We start from the raw sequence: 20,808 nt of genomic DNA on the forward strand, positions 1-20,808 counted from the left end.
CATGCACCTGGGGATAGGTTGATTGGCAACACTAAATTGGCCGTAGTGTGTGAATGTTAGTGTGAATGTTGTCTATCTGTGTTGGCCCTGCGATGAGGTGACAACTTGTCCAGGGTGTACCCCACCTTCCGCCCGATTGTAGCTCAGATAGGCACCCGCGACCCTAAAGGGAATAAGCGGTAGAAAATGGATGGATGGATACATTTTATATTAAATGTCTTGGATTTTCCTCCCTCTGAAAATCCTATGAAATGTTTAACAAGCCATCCTATAATAATACAACAGCTATTACTGTAACAAATCAATGCAATAAAACAAATATATTTTTAATGATTTTTTTTTCATTATTTTAACAATAGGCTAATTTATACTACTTTATATAGATTCTACAAGAAACACAACATTTAAAAATTAAATCATTTACAATTGCAGACACAAAGTTTTGTGCAGCTTGACCACAGAGTTGAGAAGGAGCAAAGATCTTCAATATTTGTATGTGAAAATCACAAAGAAATCTTCTGGGGGAGGATGATGCCCCTAAAGGTATTTGGTTTACAAACTTTCAGCACCACCTAAAACAAAATTCACCAGCCACCACTGATTATGATGCATTCTCATTTTAGGCAAAACATAAGACAATACTCTCTTAACAGTATAATTGTAATCAGGAATAAGTCTTCAAGTAACAATATTCAAATACTAACTTTGTTGGGTGAGACAGACTTTGGTTTTATTCTGAATCCAGTGAAACAGATTGGTGGTTTTAGCAGACTATAAAGACAATCACTGTAAACATGATCGTTTACGGGAAGAATGTAATTCAAAATATCAATACAAAGTGTCAAGACAGAATAAACTCTGTTGCAGCAACAGAGATACAGTCTATTGGTCCGTAAGATACATAGATATCTAGTATATTCATATTTTTTTTACGTAGGATATACACATGTTTATATAACCTAATCATATTGTTTCTTCAACTTAAAAATAGCTGACTGTTTTTCCCCCCTTCTCTGGGATTATTATTCCCAGTTTTGATCTTGGACGTCTGGTCACTTATAGCATATAAGAATATTCTATTACTGTTAAGGACGGCATGGCAAAGTGGAAGAGTGGCCGTGCTTAACCCGAGGGTCCCTGGTTCAATCCCCACCTAGTACCAACCTCGTCACGTCCGTTGTGTCCTTGAGCAAGACACTTCACCCCTGCTCCTGATGGGTGCTGGTGAGCACCTTGCATGGCAGCTCCCTCCATCAGTTTGTGAATGTGTGTGTGAATGGGTAAATGTGGAAGTAGTGTCAAAGCGCTTTGAGTAGATTAAGGTAGAAAAGCTCTATACAAGTACAACCCATTTATTTATTTAAGCAAACTTTGAACACACCAAAACATGTGTCCTTTATCATAGTTACACGTATGACAAAGAAGCGCGCGAAAATCAGTGGTATTCAGTGAGATAAAATGCGCTGACAGTTCATTGCTCCTGCCAAAGGAATTGCATTGAGTGGAGTGGATCACCACTCCAAGATGGCGGCTGCGCGTCTCGTCTCGTCAGCGCCAGTAGGCAGTAGCGCTCCTTACGCTATGAAGTGAGGGGAAACCGAGTGAATAATGACAGTTTATATGATTATTTATTTTAAACTCTTATTCGGGCCACTTGAAAATGAATGTTTTGGCATGTATTTGTAAAAAAAATAAAATAAATAAAAATAAAATATAACGCCAAATTATTTAGGGGGGCTTAAAAATATTTTAGCCTAGTGACGCCCCTGTTGGAGCCCATCTCAGCTGCATTCGGCCGGAAGGCGGGGTACATCCTGGACAAGTCGCCACCTCATCACAGGGCCACACAGATAGACAACATTCACATTCACTCACTGGGGGCAATTTAGTGTTGCCAATCAACCTATACCCAGGTGCATGTTTTAGGCATTTTTTTACCCTACTTTGAGTTTATTCTCTTAAAAAAATACTCTTTTATAAAATTTTACAAAACACAAGGTACTCACGGTGCTGCAAAAATGAATCAATTAAATCGAATATTGTGAGAAAAAAAGCAAAATGTATGTTTTGTTACTTCAATTAACCCGGCTTTCCATTGGATGCGGCAACTGAACGGCATTGCCAGGAAACAGCGCCGCCTTCTGTAGTCTGCCAATCCCCCCCTGCCATTCTGTTCCGTCTCCGTCATGCATATTTTGCGAATCTGTTTTTAATGTCTAGTGAAAAGGGGAGTTGTAGCAAAGCCAACCACACACATCATCATCGGCGGTCACTCAAAGTAAGTATGACAATCCTCCTGGTAGGGGGTATCCCTTTATAGAGGATGGCTGTGCGTGACTTTGTTTAACGTGGGGAGACTTGTGCACAGTCACCACACGATCCTTGACGGATCCGGGTCAGGGTTCAGTAGCATGGAGTCCAAGACGACTGGGGACCCTTTTCTGCTGCAGCCTTTCACCCGTCATTCCAGCCGTTGTCACCCTCCATAGGTTTAGCAATCATCCGCCGCCTGTTCCACCGTTGAGGTCTTCACCTCATTCCTGACTAGTAGGCAGTCAGGTACTAGGCCTTTGCCAAGGGCCACATGGGGTAGCAGTAGTAAAGGGGTTATCCCTCTAGTGCCACAAGACCCCTTAGACGAGCTTCCACTGCCGGATGCACTTTAAATGTCATGCCCAGGACAACCACACATACAAACACACACTCACGCACACACATTCTTGTATTTGTCACCTTTTGAAACCTATGAAAAATGCCTATCTCTTTAGGATCTCCCTTTCTAGATATCTAAAGATTTGTATTTACAACATTAATAATATGTACATACCACGCAAATATAAAAAAGGTAACCTTTTAGTTATTTAAAAAAAAATGTTGTCATTTGTTTTTAATCTTCATTATTTACTTCAAGTTAATACAGTATGTTTCTATATACATATCTGTTTTATTTATTTTATTAATTTTGGCCAAAGGGGGAGCACTTAAACTTTTTACACACACTTGTTATTTATATGTTGACCAGAGGTGGAGCACTTTTAAAACAGATACACATTTAATTTAAAAAATCCCTCCTTTTTGGGACCACCCTAATTTTGATAGGTGTCACCACCAGAGGTGCAAATGAGACATTCTCCGTTAATTGCAGTGGATTTTCCGTATGATTACCATGATTTCGGTTCCAACTTGTTCACTGGTTCTCATATGGAAGGTACTTTTCCTTGTTGATGTCTCAAGAAGGGTAGAAATACAAGAACACACACACACACACACACACACACACACACACACCAATCCCCAGCTTTCCCGGCTTCTGTATCAGCTTGTATTTGACACAGGCACCCATATAGCTGGCCAGGATATGCCTGTATAAGATTAGTTATTTTTTGACTGTGTGAAAACTTTGACTTTGTTGACTTCAAGTCCATTAAGAGGCTTAAAAGTTTAACATACGATTTGCCTTGAAAACTGAGTACTTTATTTTAAAAATAAATTGTAGAATTTATCCTCTGTTTGTGCATAACTTTCTGTCCAACACAAGCAGAGTTTAGCTAAATTGAACGGATTTGTTGCGGCGACTGGCAAATATAGAAGCTCTCTGTATATATTTAGAGCGGAGATGTGACACGTCTTGCAGGAAGTGGAAATGGAGATTGACTTGACTAAAAACGGAAAGAGTCCACCGCCGTGGCAATGACGTTTCGCATCCAATGGAAATCTGGGGTTAATCGTTTAATGAGTGCAACTAATAAAACATTACAAAATCCTGACCCAAATTAGTGCCTGGAGTTTAAAAAATGCTCAGTTATACCATGCATAGGGTGTGTATGTGCCGCGATATGTGTGGCGGCAAACAGCAGATATCTTGTATATTTGTTAATTAATGCACGTGTTATAAGTGCAATTTCAATGTTAATGATGTGTATTTATTGGAGAAAAGAATAAAGTTTATGGCAAGCAGAACATGTTTATTTTAACTTCCATCCATCCATCCATCATCTTCCGCTTATCAGAGGTCGGGTCGCGGGGGCAGCAGCCTGAGCAGGGAAGCCCAGACTTCCCTATCTCCAGCCACTTCGTCTAGCTCTTCCCGGGGGATCCCGAGGCGTTCCCAGGCCAGCCGGGAGACATAGTCTTCCCAACGTGTCCTGGGTCTTCCCCGTGGCCTCCTACCAGCTGGACGTGCCCTAAACACATCCCTAGGGAGGCGTTCGGGTGGCATCCTGACCAGATGCCCGAACCACCTCATCTGGCTCCTCTCGATGTGGAGGAGCAGCGGCTTTACGTTGAGCTCCTCCCGGATGGCAGCGCTTCTCACCCTATCTCTAAGGGAGAGCCCCGCCACCCGGCGGAGGAAACTCATTTTGGCCGCTTGTACCCGTGATCTTATCCTTTCGGTCATGACCCAAAGCTCATGACCATAGGTGAGGATGGGAACGTAGATCGACCGGTAAATTGAGAGCTTTGCCTTCCGGCTCAGCTCCTTCTTCACCACAACGGATCGATACAACGTCCGCATTACTGAAGACGCCGCACCGATCCGCCTGTCGATCTCACGATCCACTCTTCCCCCACTCGTGAACAAGACTCCTAGGTACTTGAACTCCTCCACTTGGGGCAGGGTCTCCTCCCCAACCCGGAGATGACACTCACCCTTTTCCGGGCGAGAACCATGGACTCGGACTTGGAGGTGCTGATTCTCATTTCGGTCGCTTCACACTCGGCTGCGAACCGATCCAGTGAGAGCTGAAGATCCCGGCCAGATGAAGCCATCAGGACTACATCATCTGCAAAAAGCAGAGACCTAATCCCGTGGCCACCAAACCGGATCCCCTCAACGCCTTGGCTGCGCCTAGAAATTCTGTCCATAAAAGTTATGAACAGAATCGGTGACAAAGGACAGCCTTGGCGGAGTCCAACCCTCACTGGAAACGTGTCCGACTTACTGCCAGCAATGCGGACCAAGCTCTGACACTGATCATACAGGGAGCGGACTGCCACAATAAGACAGTCCGGTACCCCATACTCTCTGAACACTCCCCACAGGACTTCCCGAGGGACACGGTCGAATGCCTTCTCCAAGTCCACAAAGCACATGTAGACTGGTTGGGCAAACTCCCATGCACCCTCAAAAACCCTGCCGAGAGTATAGAGCTGGTCCACAGTTCAACGACCAGGACGAAAACCACACTGTTCCTCCTGAATCCGAGGTTCGACAATCCAGCGAAGCCTCCTTTCCAGTACACCTGAATAAACCTTACCGGGAAGGCTGAGGAGTGTGATCCCACGATAGTTGGAACATTCCCTCCGGTCCCCCTTCTTAAAGAGAGGGACCACCAACCCGGTCTGCCAATCCAGAGGTACCGCCCCCGATGTCCACGAGATGCTGCAGAGTCTTGTCAACCAAGACAGCCCCACAGCATCCAGAGCCTTAAGGAACTCCGGGCGGGTCTCATCTACCCCTGGGGCCTTGCCGCCGAGGAGCTTTTTAACTACCTCAGCGACCTCAGCCCCAGAAATAGGAGAGTCCACCACAGATTCCCCAGGCACCGCTTCCTCAAAGGAAGATGTGTTGGTGGGATTGAGGAGGTCTTCGAAGTATTCCCTCCACCGATCCACAACATCCGCAGTCGAAGTCAGCAGAACACCATCTGCACCATACACGGTGTTGATAGTGCACTGCTTCCCCTTCCTGAGGCGGCGTATGGTGGTCCAGAAACGCTTCGAAGCCGTCCGGAAGTCGTTTTCCGTGGCTTCCCCGAACTCTTCCCATGTCCGAGTTTTTGCCTCCGCGACCGCTAAAGCTGCACACCGCTTGGCCCGTCGTTACCCGTCCACTGCCTCCGGAGTCCTATGAGCCAAAAGAACCCGATAGGACTCCTTCTTCAGCTTGACGGCATCCCTCACTGCTGGTGTCCACCAACGGGTTCTGGGATTACCGCCACGACAGGCACCAACAACCTTGCGGCCACAGCTCCAATCAGCCGCCTCGACAATAGAGGTTCGGAACATGGTCCAATCGGACTCAATGTCCCGCACCTCCCTCGTGACATGTTCAAAGTTCTCCCGGAGGTGTGAATTGAAACTCTCTCTGACAGGAGACTGCCAGACATTCCCAGCAGACCCTCACAATGCGTTTGGGCCTGCCAGGTCTGTCCGGCATCCTCCCCCACCATCGCAGCCAACTCACCACCAGGTGGTGATCGGTAGAAAGCTCCGCCCCTCTCTTCACCCGAGTGTCCAAAACATAAGGCCACAAATCCGATGACACAACTACAAAGTCGATCATGGAACTGCGGCCTAGGGTGTCCTGGTGCCAAGTGCACATATGGACACCCTTATGTTCGAACATGGTGTTTGTTATGGACAATCCGTGACGAGCACAAAAGTCCAATAACAAAACACCACTCGGGTTTAGATCCGGGCGACCATGCTTCCCAATCACGCCTCTCCAGGTTTCACTGTCGTTGCCAACATGAGCGTTGAAGTCCCCCAGTAGGACAAGGGAATCACCCGGGGGAGCACTTTCCAGTACTCCTTCGAGTGTACCCAAAAAGGGTGGGTATTCTGAACTGCTGTTTGGTGCATAAGCACAAACAACAGTCAGGACCCGTCCCCCCACTCGAAGGCGAAGGGAAGCTACCCTTTCGTCCACCGGGTTGAACTCCAACGTACAGGCTTTGAGCCGGGGGGAAACGAGAATTGCCACCCCAGCCCGTCGCCTCTCACTGCCGGCAACGCCAGAGTGGAAGAGGGTCCAGTCCCTCTCGAGAGAACTGGTTCCAGAGCCCTTGCTGTGCGTCGAAGTGAGTCCGACTATATCCAGCCGGAATTTCTCTACCTCGCGGACTAGCTCAGGCTCCTTCCCCCCCAGTGAGGTGACGTTCCACGTCCCAAGAGCTAGCTTCTGTAGCCGAGGATCGGACCGCCAAGTGCCCTGCCTTCGGCTGCCGCCCAGCTCACAATGCCCTTGACCTCTATGGCCCCTCCTATGAGTGGTGAGCCCATTGGAGGGATGACCCACGTTGCCTCTTCGGGCTGTGCCCGGCCGGACCCCACGGGGACAGGCCCGGCCACGAGGCGCTCGCCATCGTGCCCCAACTCCGGGCCTGGCTCCAGAACGGGGCCCCGGTGACCCGCGTCCCGGCGAGGGAAATCTGAGTTCATTTTGTTGTAATTCCATAGAAGTCTTTGAGATGCTCTTTGTCTGATCACTCACCTAGGACCTGTTTGTCTTGGGAGACCCTACCAGGGGGCATGAAAGCCCCCAGACAACATAGCTCCTAGGATCATTGGGACACGCAAACTCCTCTACCACGGTAAGGTAGCAGCTCAGAGAGGAGTTATTATTTTAACTTGTTTCCCTAAAATACGCATTGAGGCGCTAAAGTGGGTTTTATCCATTTACTTAAATATTCAAACAAACTAATCGATAGATTACTTGATTACCGTAAAAGCTGCAGCCCTAGTCTGCATTAAGTTGTATCATTCAGACTCTATATAAGAAATACTTGAATTTCAGTAAATTCTAGCTATTAATATACTCCTCCCCCCTTAGCCCCGTCCCCTGGTACGCATGCACACACATGCACGCACGCACGCACGCATGCACACACACACGCACACACACACACACACACACACACACACACACACACACACACACACACACACACACACACACACACACACACAAACACAGAGCCAGTCTACAATGCTTCCGGAAAGTATTCAGTGGCTCACTTTTTCCACATTTTGTTTCTACTGTCCCGTTAAAAAAAAGACAATCTTTTTATCTCAACATTTTATAGACTGTACCCTCTATTGACAATGGGATTTTTTATTTCATTTTGAAAATGTAATGAAATAAAAAAAAAAAATGTAAATCACATGCACATAAGTATTCCACAGCCTTTGCTCAATACTTTGTTGATTCACCTTTGGCAGCAATTACAGCCTCAATGTTAGGTATGCTCCTTGTAGCTGGGGGTCGTGACCTCAAAAGCAGGAGACCGCAAGCAGTGTACTGGTGAAGAACATTTAATGTGAAAAGTACTAAAGAAAAATGGCGTGAAAGCAGGGATTTGCACAGAAAACCTTTTTATATTGCGATCTCGGAAATAACGCGATCAGTATTTTATGGACCCCAACGACCGCGTTTTATCGAAATTTAAGTGTAAAACTAATAGTGAATGAAAAAGTCCGGCCATTCACTCCTTAGTTTTCTGGAAATGTGGACCCTAGAACAATTTAGTTGAATATTCCTGCTTTAAGAGTGAGTGATAGACAAGAGGCCGCTCAAATTAAGTGTTGTTTGATGTTGGAGGTGGTTTCAGGAAGCGAATTGTCAGTCTGCATGGACATTACTCTAAAAGGTAGGAACTTGAGCATGGTCCCGCTGTGCAGATTGTGTATTTGTGCCAACCTTTGACATGCTACTTCATGTAACTGTGCATAGATTAGAGGCTATCAGAGGCGAGTATGTTTTGTTCCAATGTACACAGACTGATTGTGTTTCAAAGTGGGTCTTTGTGTGCACTGCGGGGAGTGGGTATGCTGTAAGCTCCGCACTGAAGCACCTAAGGATGTGATATTCACCACATTTGTAGGTCAGGCTGCTGCAGAGGTTGTTGTCAGGCAGACTAATACCAGCTTCAAACTACATGCCAGTTTGGGAAATGTTAGATTTAAAAGCTCCGAGAATTTTCCTATTACTCTATCATGTAAATTAGTGTCTAAATTAGGTCTTGTTGCACTCTGACATGCTGCCATAGAGTTTTAATTGATTTCATAATTTTAGCGAGAGTTGCAGGATGAGTGTAACCTGGTCCCATCTGTACCTTCTCAGAGCCTGACCTGGTTTTGATGAGCCGCACTAGCTCCTCTGGGCCCTGTCCTCTGCTCATGCTGACAAAGGGATGTGAAAAAAGGCCACTGCCACCTCAGTCTCGTCACAAACATCTTTTCCTACTGGAAAACAAATGTTCCTTCTAGTAGGTCGCTTGGTCTTCCTTTCCTCCTTTTTGCCAAAAAGAGCTTCTGGGCATATTTTGCCCTACAAAAAAAAATAATTATTTCATCTCCCTAATTCCCAATTATTATGCACAGGCTTATTTAAGAAAAAGGAGGAGATTTTCCTAATTTGTGTGTGCGTGGTACAAGCAGGGGATGAATTTGAGTGTGACACTCTCTCCTCCGTCGCAGTGACATCGGATGAAGTGGCGAGGGAGAACACGCCGTGAGGCTGTCATGTAAGGCGTCTCCTCTGGGGCCATCTCTCGGCGTGCACCGCTTCCTGCTGCAGGTAGAAGTGTTCAGTGTTCCTGCTGCCGGGGCGCCAGGCGGCACGCGCTCATCTAAAAGAAGGCGACAAAAGCTCTGTGACGGCACAGAAATGGAGAAGGTAAAATTGTTGATATTTTCTGTTATACGGTTAGTTGCTTTTTTGACAATTTTGGGAATGGTTTTCTTATCTAAAATGACTATCCTGGATGGATCCCCTGCAAAGGCAATACAGCACATTTCCACAAGGATTAACAATAATAATGTCGGTGACACCGATTGAAGCTGATCATGTTGAAACTTTGTTGTCCTTTACTTGAGTCAAAAAATCAGATTTGGGACTACAACAGTTTGTATTGTAAGAGTTAAATTTGTTTGGCAAATCCTAGTTTCCTCTTATTTTGATAATAAAGAAAACTTTATATTTTAGGGGTTTATCTTCTTCCCTGAAGGGAGGGTTTACTTGCTTCCGCCGCCAAAGTAAGTGTTTAATCATCGAAGTTTCGGTTTTGTCTTTAATGTATGAGGGCCATTGAAAGTATCCTGAAGTAATGTCTGTTTTGTTGGACACACATGGTTGTAGACTAACACAATGTAACCCACAAATTGTGGATAATACCGTATGTGTAGATGTGTTATGAACGTTGTTTAACAAACAGTCAGGTTGCAATAAGATAAGCTTAAGTGACCCTATTAACTGACTCTGAGGGACTGTCCTAATATTTTCACGACTGTTTGTGGCACCCCCCTATGTGCAGAAAATGTGTCGTAAGATATGCTATGCTAGCATATGTGATACAGATATCCCTCGAAACGGTATAATAATTAGACAAATGGTCAATGCCTTATTGGCAATTAGTTGCTTAGTCCTGCACATTGCCCCCACCAAAATGTTTGCTTAATGGTGGATTTGGCTAAACATTCTAAGGTTTAAGTCCGTGGTTTGTTGAGCACAATGACCTTGAAATTTCAAATCAGTCTTAAGTATGGACTTTGGGGGTTAAAAAAGCGACAACACGTGGCGAATTGTCAGAATATTATTAACACAAGCAAAACAATACGGGTGAATGTTTTAACAAATATTCTGCGGTTCAAAAAATGCATATACAAATACATACATTTTCACACAGAGTATGTGGGAAAAATGCGCAAAGATTTGGAGAAAAGAATAACACTTTTGTCCATGTTGACATTTTCAGTATTATTCCAGACTCACAATTGAAAGTTATCCAAATAAAAAAGTTACTTGTGTTAAAGGGGCTGTTTGCAATCTTTTCGCAGATGCCTAGAGCAGTGGTTCTCAACCTTTTTTAAATTCAAGTACCCCCTAATCAGAATAAAACATTTTTGGTTGAAAGAAAGAGATAAAGAGGTAAAATGCAGCACTATCTCATCAGTTTCTGATTTATTAAATTGTATAACAGTGCAAATATTGCTCATTTCTAGTGATATTTCTTGAACTATTTGGAAAAAAAAGATATAAAAATAACTAAAAACTTGTTGAAAAATAAACAAGTGATTCAATTATAAATAACGATTTCTACACATAGAAGTAATCATCAACTTAAAGTGCCCTCTTTGGGGATTGCAATAGAGATCCATCTGGATTCATCAACTTAATTCTAAACATTTCCCCACAAAAAAGAAATCTTTAAAATCAATATTTATGGAACATGTCCACAAAAAATCTAGCTGTCAACACCGAGTATTGCATTGTTGTATTTTTATTTTTCACAGTTTATGAACTTACATTCATATTTTGTTGAAGTATTATTCAATAAATATATTTATAAAGGATTTTTGAATTGTTGCTATTTTTAGAATATTTAAAAAAAATCTCACGTACCCCCATTTGAGAACCACTGGCCTAGAGGGTGCTATCCAGGGATGAAACTAGGATTTTAAGGGTGGAGTGACACATTTGACTTGAGAACAGGGGCATGATTTGAATGATTCGATGCATGTTTTGGAATATGAAGAGTACATGGTAAAAAACTTTATTTATATGAAGCACCTTGACATTTACAGTATTATTTGACAATATTCATGTATTTTTGTTTCTCAATTGTGTGTTATGGTAGAAGTAAAAAAATATATTCTCGATGGCTAGTCCACCCCCGTAACTTGCTCTCTTTCTGGTAATAACGAATGGATTAGATATATATAGTGCTTTTCTTGACAATCAAAGTGCTTCACAGAGAACTGAGTATTCACTTACTCCACATTCACACCTTGATGGTTGTGAGTTACATTTGTAGCGACAGCTGCTTTGGGGTAGACTGATGCCAATTTACACCTACGGCCCCTCAGTCCACCACCAAGCATTCATTCACCTTCATACAGCAGTGTGAGATGCACTGGGAAGAAGGTGGGTGAAGTGTCTTGCCCAAGGACACACATTGGCCGTGACTCAGATAGCAGAAGCTGGAATCGGATTGGGAACAAATGCACTGTTTGAAAAAGTTTATGGTCTCACTCACCAGTTTAACACAGCAAATGTTTTAAAATGATTTCTATCACAAGAATCTCTTTCCTGTGAATGTTCGCGACTCTCCTCTGACCGCTCATTTGTCAGCTGCCGCATGATGTCAATCATTGTTACGTTGACCAGAAGGTAGAACCATAAAGTTAGTCAATGAGATTGTGGTTGGTCTAAAGAGACAGAGTTAAGTCTAAGCGGCGGTTTTCCGCCTAGCACAAGTGTTTGACTTGTCTCCATTCAATAGCGTTACAATAATTTTGAATGGCAAAAAGTGCAGGGAACAAAAACTGCCTTTTAAAAAAGTGCATTGGACATGCATTTTTCCAAATTACATCCATGGGGCTAACTTAAAAGCATTATATCCTGCCCAAGTAAGGTTTTTTGACATCATGATTTACACTACGTAACACTTGCTGGCACATTAGCTTTGAGTGTTGTCAGCTAATGTTAGCGATTTGGATAGCTAACGTTAGCTGTCATATAATTTATATTCCATCATAACAGCAACATGACTGCAAATTGTAAGTTCCTTCTCTTGGATTGCTTTAGTGTGTGCACACACTCCCTGCGTGTACGTGTGGATGAGACGGCGGTGAGTGACAAGCCTGAATGGAAAACAAATGTAACTCTGAGCAAGTTGGAAACAACTCTTTTAAGTGCATGAGTCTCTGCAGAAGACGGATAGAAAGTATTCTAAAAGTCTGCCAAACATGTCACCAGGCGTTTTATACAGTATATACCCGTGTTGTAAATATATTTTTTCTTCATTAGAGTTGCGCTGAGTGCTCCGAGACCACGCTAGCACAGAGCTTGTGCACACAGTGCAACAAGTGGCTGTGTTACCAGTGCACAGATGTGCACCAGCATCCAAGAGTCCCAGTGGCATCCCAGTACACAGAGCTGCATGACCAACAGAGGCTGCACCAGAAAGGCTCAGGCTCTGTTCCTACGACAGCACCAGGCAAGCATGCTTTTGTGTACATGTGTTGTCACTCCTTTTTTTTCTTGGATGGTGTGGAAGTTCACTGTAAGTGTTGTTTTTTTTATCATCCTTGAACTTTTTTTTTTGCTATGATTTCTTTCAATTACTGTATTTTCTCAAATAGTGGCCTTCGCTCTAATGGACTCTGTGATAATCTTCACCTTGTGCGATAGCAAGAACTGGAAGCACTCTGGATTATCCACAAAATCAAAGCACATAGGCACCCAAAGAAGACTTACCCAATTCATTTTTTAATAACCTCTATTTTTAACAAAATAAATAAAATGCAATGACTTGAAATCATCTAAAGAACCAGAAAACTTGTAGGAATATAGTGTTATGAAGTGATCTGAACAATTCACTGGAGCTATGTTCCAAGGTATCCAGTGAATGGCGGAAAAATAAGAATGTTTATACTAGTACTAATATGATTTTCGCAGGTATCAAACACATTTTAAATTTGACTTTCCACATTAAAAGGTAACAATTACACACTACATCATGTCTTGTCAAAGCATCCACCTGCAAGAAAATATTGAATGAATTGACTTGAGACAACGCCCTCTGCTGGATTCATAGCTGCAGAACTCTTATTCTTTGCAAATAAACATATTAAACCAGGGCATCCGCGGGGTCTTAAAGTCTAAAAAAGTCTTAAATCTAATAATTTGAATTTAAGGCCTTAAAATTTCTAAAGTTCTTCTATAACCACATTAAAGGTCTTAAATAAGATTTTGAAAGGTCTAAAAAATCTATTCACATTACTTTTATTTAAAACGTGAACATTTTTGAAGAAGCTGAAACATAACTACAAAACAGAACTAAAGTAGGTCACCTGTGCTGACCAGTCAGAATTTGTCGAGCACCACCAGCTAGTGTGCTGTGCGCGCAGCGGTTTTTTTGTTACAGCTAAGCATAGCAGCGGTGAAAACTTAACGAAAGCCCACAATAAAGACAAATTGTTTGCATAAGATGGGTAAGTAAAAATTCAACGATTTGTGTCTCCTGAACGATCACTTTAATGCATGTTGAACCCGGTGGATGGAAACATGTAAAGTGTTTAGTACCCAGATGTGCAGCCATCGAGGAGGGAAGCATATGTAAACACGGCGGTGAAAGTGAATGGAATGAAAACACTGTTTCACACAGAAAATGTGTTGGTTAAGGTGGTGTCTCTCCGGCAGACAGACCAGGAAAGGTGGTGGGTGGGTGTAAGGATCGGTGTAACTCGGCCTGTTGCCATCACGTCTCCACCTCGTCGCTGCCAACACAGCCGGGGAGGTGGGGGGGGGGGGGGGGGCAATAGACTACAGGCTGTGTTGAAGTAGGCCGGCTTTGTAACATCAAGAAGCCTTTTTGGTTGTGTTTTCCGCTCCATATGCTGAATGGCGATATATTGATATATATCTTGATATTTTTTCCATAAAGTAAAAACAAAACAGACCTAGTTACCTGAGATACTAAGAATGTCATTATTATGTCAAATGCTGACATATGCTCAACTCATCATGCTTAATTTCTTACAGCATTTCGGAAGCCTGTTGTTGGGTTTTATCAACATGTGATTGCAGGGACCCTGCCATTCAAAACTTGGCTGCTACATTAGTAATGATTAATGTAACTATAGCTGAAAAAAATTGTACAATAGCAATACGAGAGACTATTCATCCCTGAACACCATGGAGTTCATGTAGAGTTCAAAGAGGAATGAGCAAAACTGCCCAAAGATAGGTGTGCGATGTTTGTGGCATCGTATTCAAAAATACTTGAGGCTGTAATAGCTGCCAAAGGTGCATCAACAAAGTATTGAGCAAAGGCTCTAAATACATGTGATGTTTAGTTTTTTGTTTTTGATACATCTGAAAAAAAAAAAGCCTTTTTCCTTGTCAATATGGGGTATTGTCTGTAGGATTTTGAGGACAAAAAAAGAATGTATTCCATTTTGGAATAAGGCTGTGACATAACAAAATGTAGAATAAGTGAAGCCCTTTCCAGATGTACTGTAACTTCAAAAACATTTGTACTAAACAGAACTCTTAACATCAGAAATAATATAAGAGTGGTTGGAATAATGAGCAAACTAAGTTTCATCTATGGATTTATATCCAGCCAGGAAGAAGAAGCTATTGTGGTTTGCATACACACACTACATCACCATGGCGACACACATTTACGTTACAAGCACTGCCGAGACTGATACAACCTGTTCAAATTTAAACTGTTATTTTTTTTATGGATTTCAATAAAGTTCGCAAGTGTTGGTAAAACTCTGTGCTCCAAAGTTTTCAAACAACTAAAAAAAAATGAATCAGTCTGCCTCATTAATAATGAGTTTACCTCCATTCCCGACTCAAGCACTTTTGCTTAACTTACATGAGGTGGGAGTGACTGGCGGGCTGATGGCAGCATACAAATAAGAAACGTGGTAAAGTTCAGGTGCGGAAAAAACACTTCAGCGCAAAGGGGAGAATAGTGCCCATAGGAAATAGTGCAACGTCGTAGCAGAAGGACAATGTGTACAATTACGAGTGTGACGAATAAGTAACAATCCTCTAAGACAGTGATTCTCAAACCATGGTATGTGTACCACTAGTACAAACCCCGTTTCCATATGATTTGGGAAATTGTGTTGGATGTAAATATAAACGGAATAAAATGATTTGCAAATCCTTTTCAACCCATATTCAATTGAATGCACTACAAAGACAAGATATTTGATGTTCAAACTCATAAACTTTATTATTTTTTGCAAATAATATTTAACTTAAAATTTCATGGCTGCAACACGTGCCAAAGTAGTTGGGAAAGGGCATGTTCACCACTGTGTTACATCACATTTTCTTTTAACAACACTCAATAAACGTTCGGGAACTGAGGAAACTTATTGTTGAAGCTTTAAAAGTGGAATTCTTTACCATTCTTGCTTGATGTACAGTTTAAGTTGTTCAACAGTACGAGGTCCTGTTGTTGTATTTTACGCTTCATAATGCGCCACACATTATCGATCGGAGACATGTCTGGACTGCAGGCGGGCCAGGAAAGTACCCGCACTCTTTTACTATGAAGCCACGCTGTTGTAACACGTGGCTTGGCATTGTTTTGCTGAAATAAGCAGGGGCGTCCATGATAACGTTGCTTGGATGACAACATATGTTGCTCCAAAACCTGTATGGACCATTCAGCATTAATGGTGCCTTCCCAGATGTGTAAGTTACCCATGCCTTGGGCACTAATACACCCCCATACCATCACACATGCTGGCTTTTGAACTTTGCGCCTATAACAATCCGGATGGTTATTTTCCTCTTTGTTCCGGAGGAAACCACGTCAACTTTTTCCAAATATAATTTGAAATGTGGACTCGTCAGACCACAGAACACCTTTCCAATTAGCAACAGTCCATCTTAGATGAGCTCGGGCCCAGCGAAGCCGGCGGTGTTCTTGGGTGTTGTTGATAAATGGCTTTCGCTTTGTATGGTAGAGTTTTAACTTGCACTTACAAATGCAGCGACCAACTGTAGTTGCTGACAGTGGTTTTATGAAGTGTTCCTGATCCTATGTGGTAATATCCTTTACACACTGTCGGTTTTTGATGCAGTACCGCCAGAGGGGTCAAAGGTCCGTAAAATCATTGCTTACGTGCAGTGATTTCTCCAGATTCTCTGAACCATTTGATGATTTTTCGGACCGTAGATGGTAAAATCTCTAAATTCCTTGCAACAGCTCGTTGAGAAATGTTGTTCTTAAACTGTTCAATAATTTGCTTACAAAGTGGTGACCCTCGCCCCATCCTTGTTCGTGAATTACTTAGCATTTTTTAGAAGCTGTTTTTATACCCAATCATGGCACCCACCTGTTCCCAATTGGCCTGCACACCTGTGGGATGTTCCAAATAAGTGTTTGATGAGCATTCCTTAACTTAATTAGTATTTATTGCCACCTTTCCCAACTTTTTTGTCACGTGTTGCTGGCATCAAATTCTAAAGTTAATTCTTATCTGCAAAAAAAAAAAAAATGTTTATCAGTTTGAACATCAAATATGTTGTCTTTGTAGTGCATTCAACTGAATATGGGTTGAAAAGGATTTTTCAAATCATTTTATTCCGTTTATATTTACCTCTAATACAATTTCCCAACTCATATGGAAACGGGGTTTGTAGTACGCAGGCTCCATCTCGTGGTATGCCAAAAAAAAAATCCCTTCAAGAAAGCACAGTGTTTTTTTTTTCCTTAATTCAAACATTGTTACTGTTCAAATTGTGTGTCATGTTACAGTAGTCCAAAAAATAAAATGTACTTGTTAAATAAAAACTCTGCCTTGTTTTTAATTATTATTTAGGCTTACTATGCTACTGTATTTCAATGTTGCTCATTTTGGTGGTACTTGCCAGGCAGTACTACTTGGTGAAAAAAGTTTGAGAACGACGGCTCCACAAATACACCAGCAAATGAAATACCAGCTGTTCTCTGAAATTGCCTTAAAAAATGCCCCGTGCCACTATTGGATGTGGAATTGCCACCATCGGTAATAGAGAGCAGATAACTGTTCTTAGATGCCTATTTTAATAACACCTTTATTTAAACACATGTCCCAGATTTCTAAAGAGGACATACAGTTTAATTTATTTGCTAATATTACCATGTTGCTATTTAAAGAGACTTAAAAAGAGTAGCAGCAGCTTTTGTAGCTCTCTGTGTTGTGCGCTACGTTCTTTTATGACAAAACCTTACTGCTGGTTTGTGTAGCGTGAGAAGAGCTGACAGGCAGGATGTGCTCAGTCACATTGGTTTTATGCAGGCTGAATGATGCTGCGCTTGTAAGCCGCAAATTGTGATCATGCAGGCAGGAGTGGGTCCTTTGAGGTACGGCGGCCAGCAGAGAGCAGTAAGGCTGCGTTCATCAGCCTCTATTGTTTGACGTTGTGTTGGCCAACAGTCCTCACACTGACCTATTTACAAATGTTTGAAAGATATTTTCAACTGTTTTTGGAGGCTGCTGTATCAAACAACCCATTGGATGGCGTGGAACATTGTCATTCAGATCTCTCTTAAATGGTTTTGAGTGCAAACTGAAATTGCAGCCTCATTCCATGAAAGTGCATGTTATTTGTACTAGAGTATAGGTGTAGGTTTAGATATTGGCTGATGCAACATGATTGTAAACGCATGTCTCTGCATTATTAGTCGTGGTTCTTAGTTTGACAGAACACGCTTTTAAAAATCATCTTGGAAGTAGAACGTCTCATAAGGGACTCCAAAAGTCAAGACTAAAATGGTCAATAGCAGAATCTATTTGGTTTATATCTATGTCGTGTCACTTATTTAATTGTCCAAGTCTGCTTTTCATTAAGCAGCTTTTTTATAGTCCATCTCATTACTATAGTGGCATCACGGTGACATAATTATTTGCTATTAGCTATTTTTAGAACTAACAGATTGAGATTTTTTTTTAACTCAAAATGGAACTGCACCTTTCATGGAATAGTGCCCATTATTCACAATCCCAATGTAAAACTAGAACACGTTTTCTTCTTTTTATGCATTCTTCTAATTTGCCATATACAGCAAGTATGACGTAGCTGACAACAAAGTTAATGGGAGTACTGGAAACCCTCTAATAAAAACAGCCAAAAACCGCCAACAATACTCCATTTACATCTCTTAGTCTGAATATTAACCAAATATTGGCAATAGTGTTATTTAGTGGCGCCATGATCATAGAGAAGTAACAAGCATATGCAGCTACAGTATTGACCCTCTGAGCCGGTGAGCTGCTGCATCGCTTCATTTGAGCTAGTGAAAGTTATTTCTAGATTATAAATCATGCCTGTCACCTGCATAGTAAACTGTTGTAGCCTTAAACCAAGAAGTTGGTCAACTTTGACACCCAAAAGACATGAAAAGATGCTTGTTTGTGGCATCTTTTTTTTTTTACCTGCGTGAGTAGTTATTGTTGAAGGGAAAAGCGAATGTTGTTATGTCTGGGAAATGAATACGCTGCCATATGCCTAAAATGAGCATCATTGGTAAATATTACATGGTATAATTATAAATGTGCTTGTTAGTCCATTACATATATACAGTACTTTCAGTGTGTGTATACAACATTGATCTAGATTTGTAGACGTTTTTAGAGAGCTTTAAAGACGGAATAGAGCGACTCCCATTGGCTTTATTGTTAGATGAATTTTGCTAATGTTTATTTACAAGTTAGAAGGTATAAAAAGAAGAATTATGTGTGCTTTTTTTACATAAAGATTGTGAATGATAAAGTAAAAAAAAAAGTGTAGTTCCCCTTTAAAAATCTTGAAAAGAGTTGCCTGATCACCTACTGTATTTACCAGTCACTTCATTCGGTACACCAGCATTGGTTGCAGTACAAAAACTGTATTAAAAATTTGAGTAAATTAGTAGAATGTGAAGAGTAGCCTACTCAGGGTAGCGCAGACCTCCACCAACTATGCTAAATATTAATATAAACAAACTACAAAAGCACTCGGAGAGCAAACACCTTTGCCAGGCACTATCTGTATGAAGCCAGAAACCTGACAGTAAATTTTAGTATTGGAAAAAAACCTTGAGTTATTTTGCTAAATAACAGACACATAAACCACCGGCAATGATTACATAACATCCTGGCAGAGGGAATAACATTGTTGTAAAGGATATAAAGGCTTGTAAAGGATGTCCCACTTCAGCCTTGTAAGTAGTAGTAACAGTACAGTTGCACATTGTGCTCTATTCATGCATTTTGATGGAAATGCAAGTGATTGACAACCATCAAACCAAGGCTGTGTCCAAATTTGAGGTCTGCACCTTGAGTGAATACTCCTTAAGTTGCAACTAGCATTATGAATTTGGACAGTCAGCCTTCACCACACTTCCTGTCCGTGTCTACTGTTGAAGATATCTGCAGTGCACAGCAAAAAAAACAGAACAAACGTGAGCGAACAAACAAACCAGCTCTTCGTCAGACTTATCTTCAGCTCAGAGGTAAACCTTATATATTTAACACTATTAGTACTACTTTATTTTATCTATTAATATTTGGCTAATTAGTTCAGTACTGCACTCTGTTCAGAAAAAAACTTAATGTTGAATGATAACTATTCCTGTCCTATCTTTTTGTGTTTAAACACAGTTTATGGTGGATTTTTGTTGTACTTTAATGATTCAGAATTATTATTTCCTATCCTTTTCTTTAAATTTGTTATTGGCATGGCAGTGACATCCCTGCAGACCCACTTGATGAACGTTGTTTTGGACATAGAAACATGGACTCGTCCAGATGATGTCCTTTGATGGACAGGAGACAGAATTTATACAGCAACATCACATACTTCGCTAATATATATTTTTTTAAATGCATGTTTCATATAATACGAACATAGTGCTTTTTATACAAATGCACATACTGTATTTTTTACTAAAATGTTTCTGTCATTTGCTAAACCACTTATAAAAGATTATAAACCAATTGTAAATCAGAATAATTTCAATATTCCTGAATCTGAGCAAATGAAGGCAGCAGATAAACATCCATCCATCCATCCATCATCTTCCGCTTATCCGAGGTCGGGTCGCGGGGGCAACAGCCTAAGCAGGGAAACCCAGACTTCCCTCTCCCCAGCCACTTCGTCTAGCTCTTCCCGGGGGATCCCGAGGCGTTCCCAGGCCAGCCGGGAGACATAGTCTTCCCAACGTGTCCTGGGTCTTCCCCGTGGCCTCCTACCGGTTGGACGTGCCCTAAACACCTCCCTAGGGAGGCGTTCGGGTGGCATCCTGACCAGATGCCCGAACCACCTCATCTGGCTCCTCTCGAAACACATTATTTATTAACATGTTAAAAACACTAACACATAAGTTTGCTTGATAAATTATCATCCAAACATATACATACTTTTATTTTTGTTTTGCATATATATGCTTGTTAGACCATTTTTTTCATAATTGTTGAAGAGAAGCAAGCCGACTCCAGATTCCTTGAACAGGCATAAAAGGTATTATATAAAACATGTACATGATGTACACAAAACCCATAATCATCTTGAGGTGGCGACTTGTC

The 20,808-nt window shown here is 41.7% G+C and overlaps 1 protein-coding gene across 2 annotated transcripts in view; it reads left to right on the top strand.

Annotated features, from left to right (window-relative positions):
• The window catches only part of trim66 (tripartite motif containing 66), a 58,373-nt gene that overhangs the window by 5,561 nt on the left and 32,004 nt on the right, over nt 1-20,808 (top strand). For both annotated transcript variants that reach the window (XM_061883198.1, XM_061883206.1), the window contains exons 2-3: nt 9,202-9,400; nt 12,533-12,722. In XM_061883198.1, coding sequence (XP_061739182.1) covers nt 9,392-9,400; nt 12,533-12,722 — 199 coding nt within the window. In that variant the 5' untranslated portion in view covers nt 9,202-9,391. The remainder of the gene's footprint in view (nt 1-9,201; nt 9,401-12,532; nt 12,723-20,808) is intronic.

This window comes from Nerophis ophidion, linkage group LG02 (assembly GCF_033978795.1).
Source record: "Nerophis ophidion isolate RoL-2023_Sa linkage group LG02, RoL_Noph_v1.0, whole genome shotgun sequence".
NCBI lineage: Eukaryota > Metazoa > Chordata > Actinopteri > Syngnathiformes > Syngnathidae > Nerophis > Nerophis ophidion.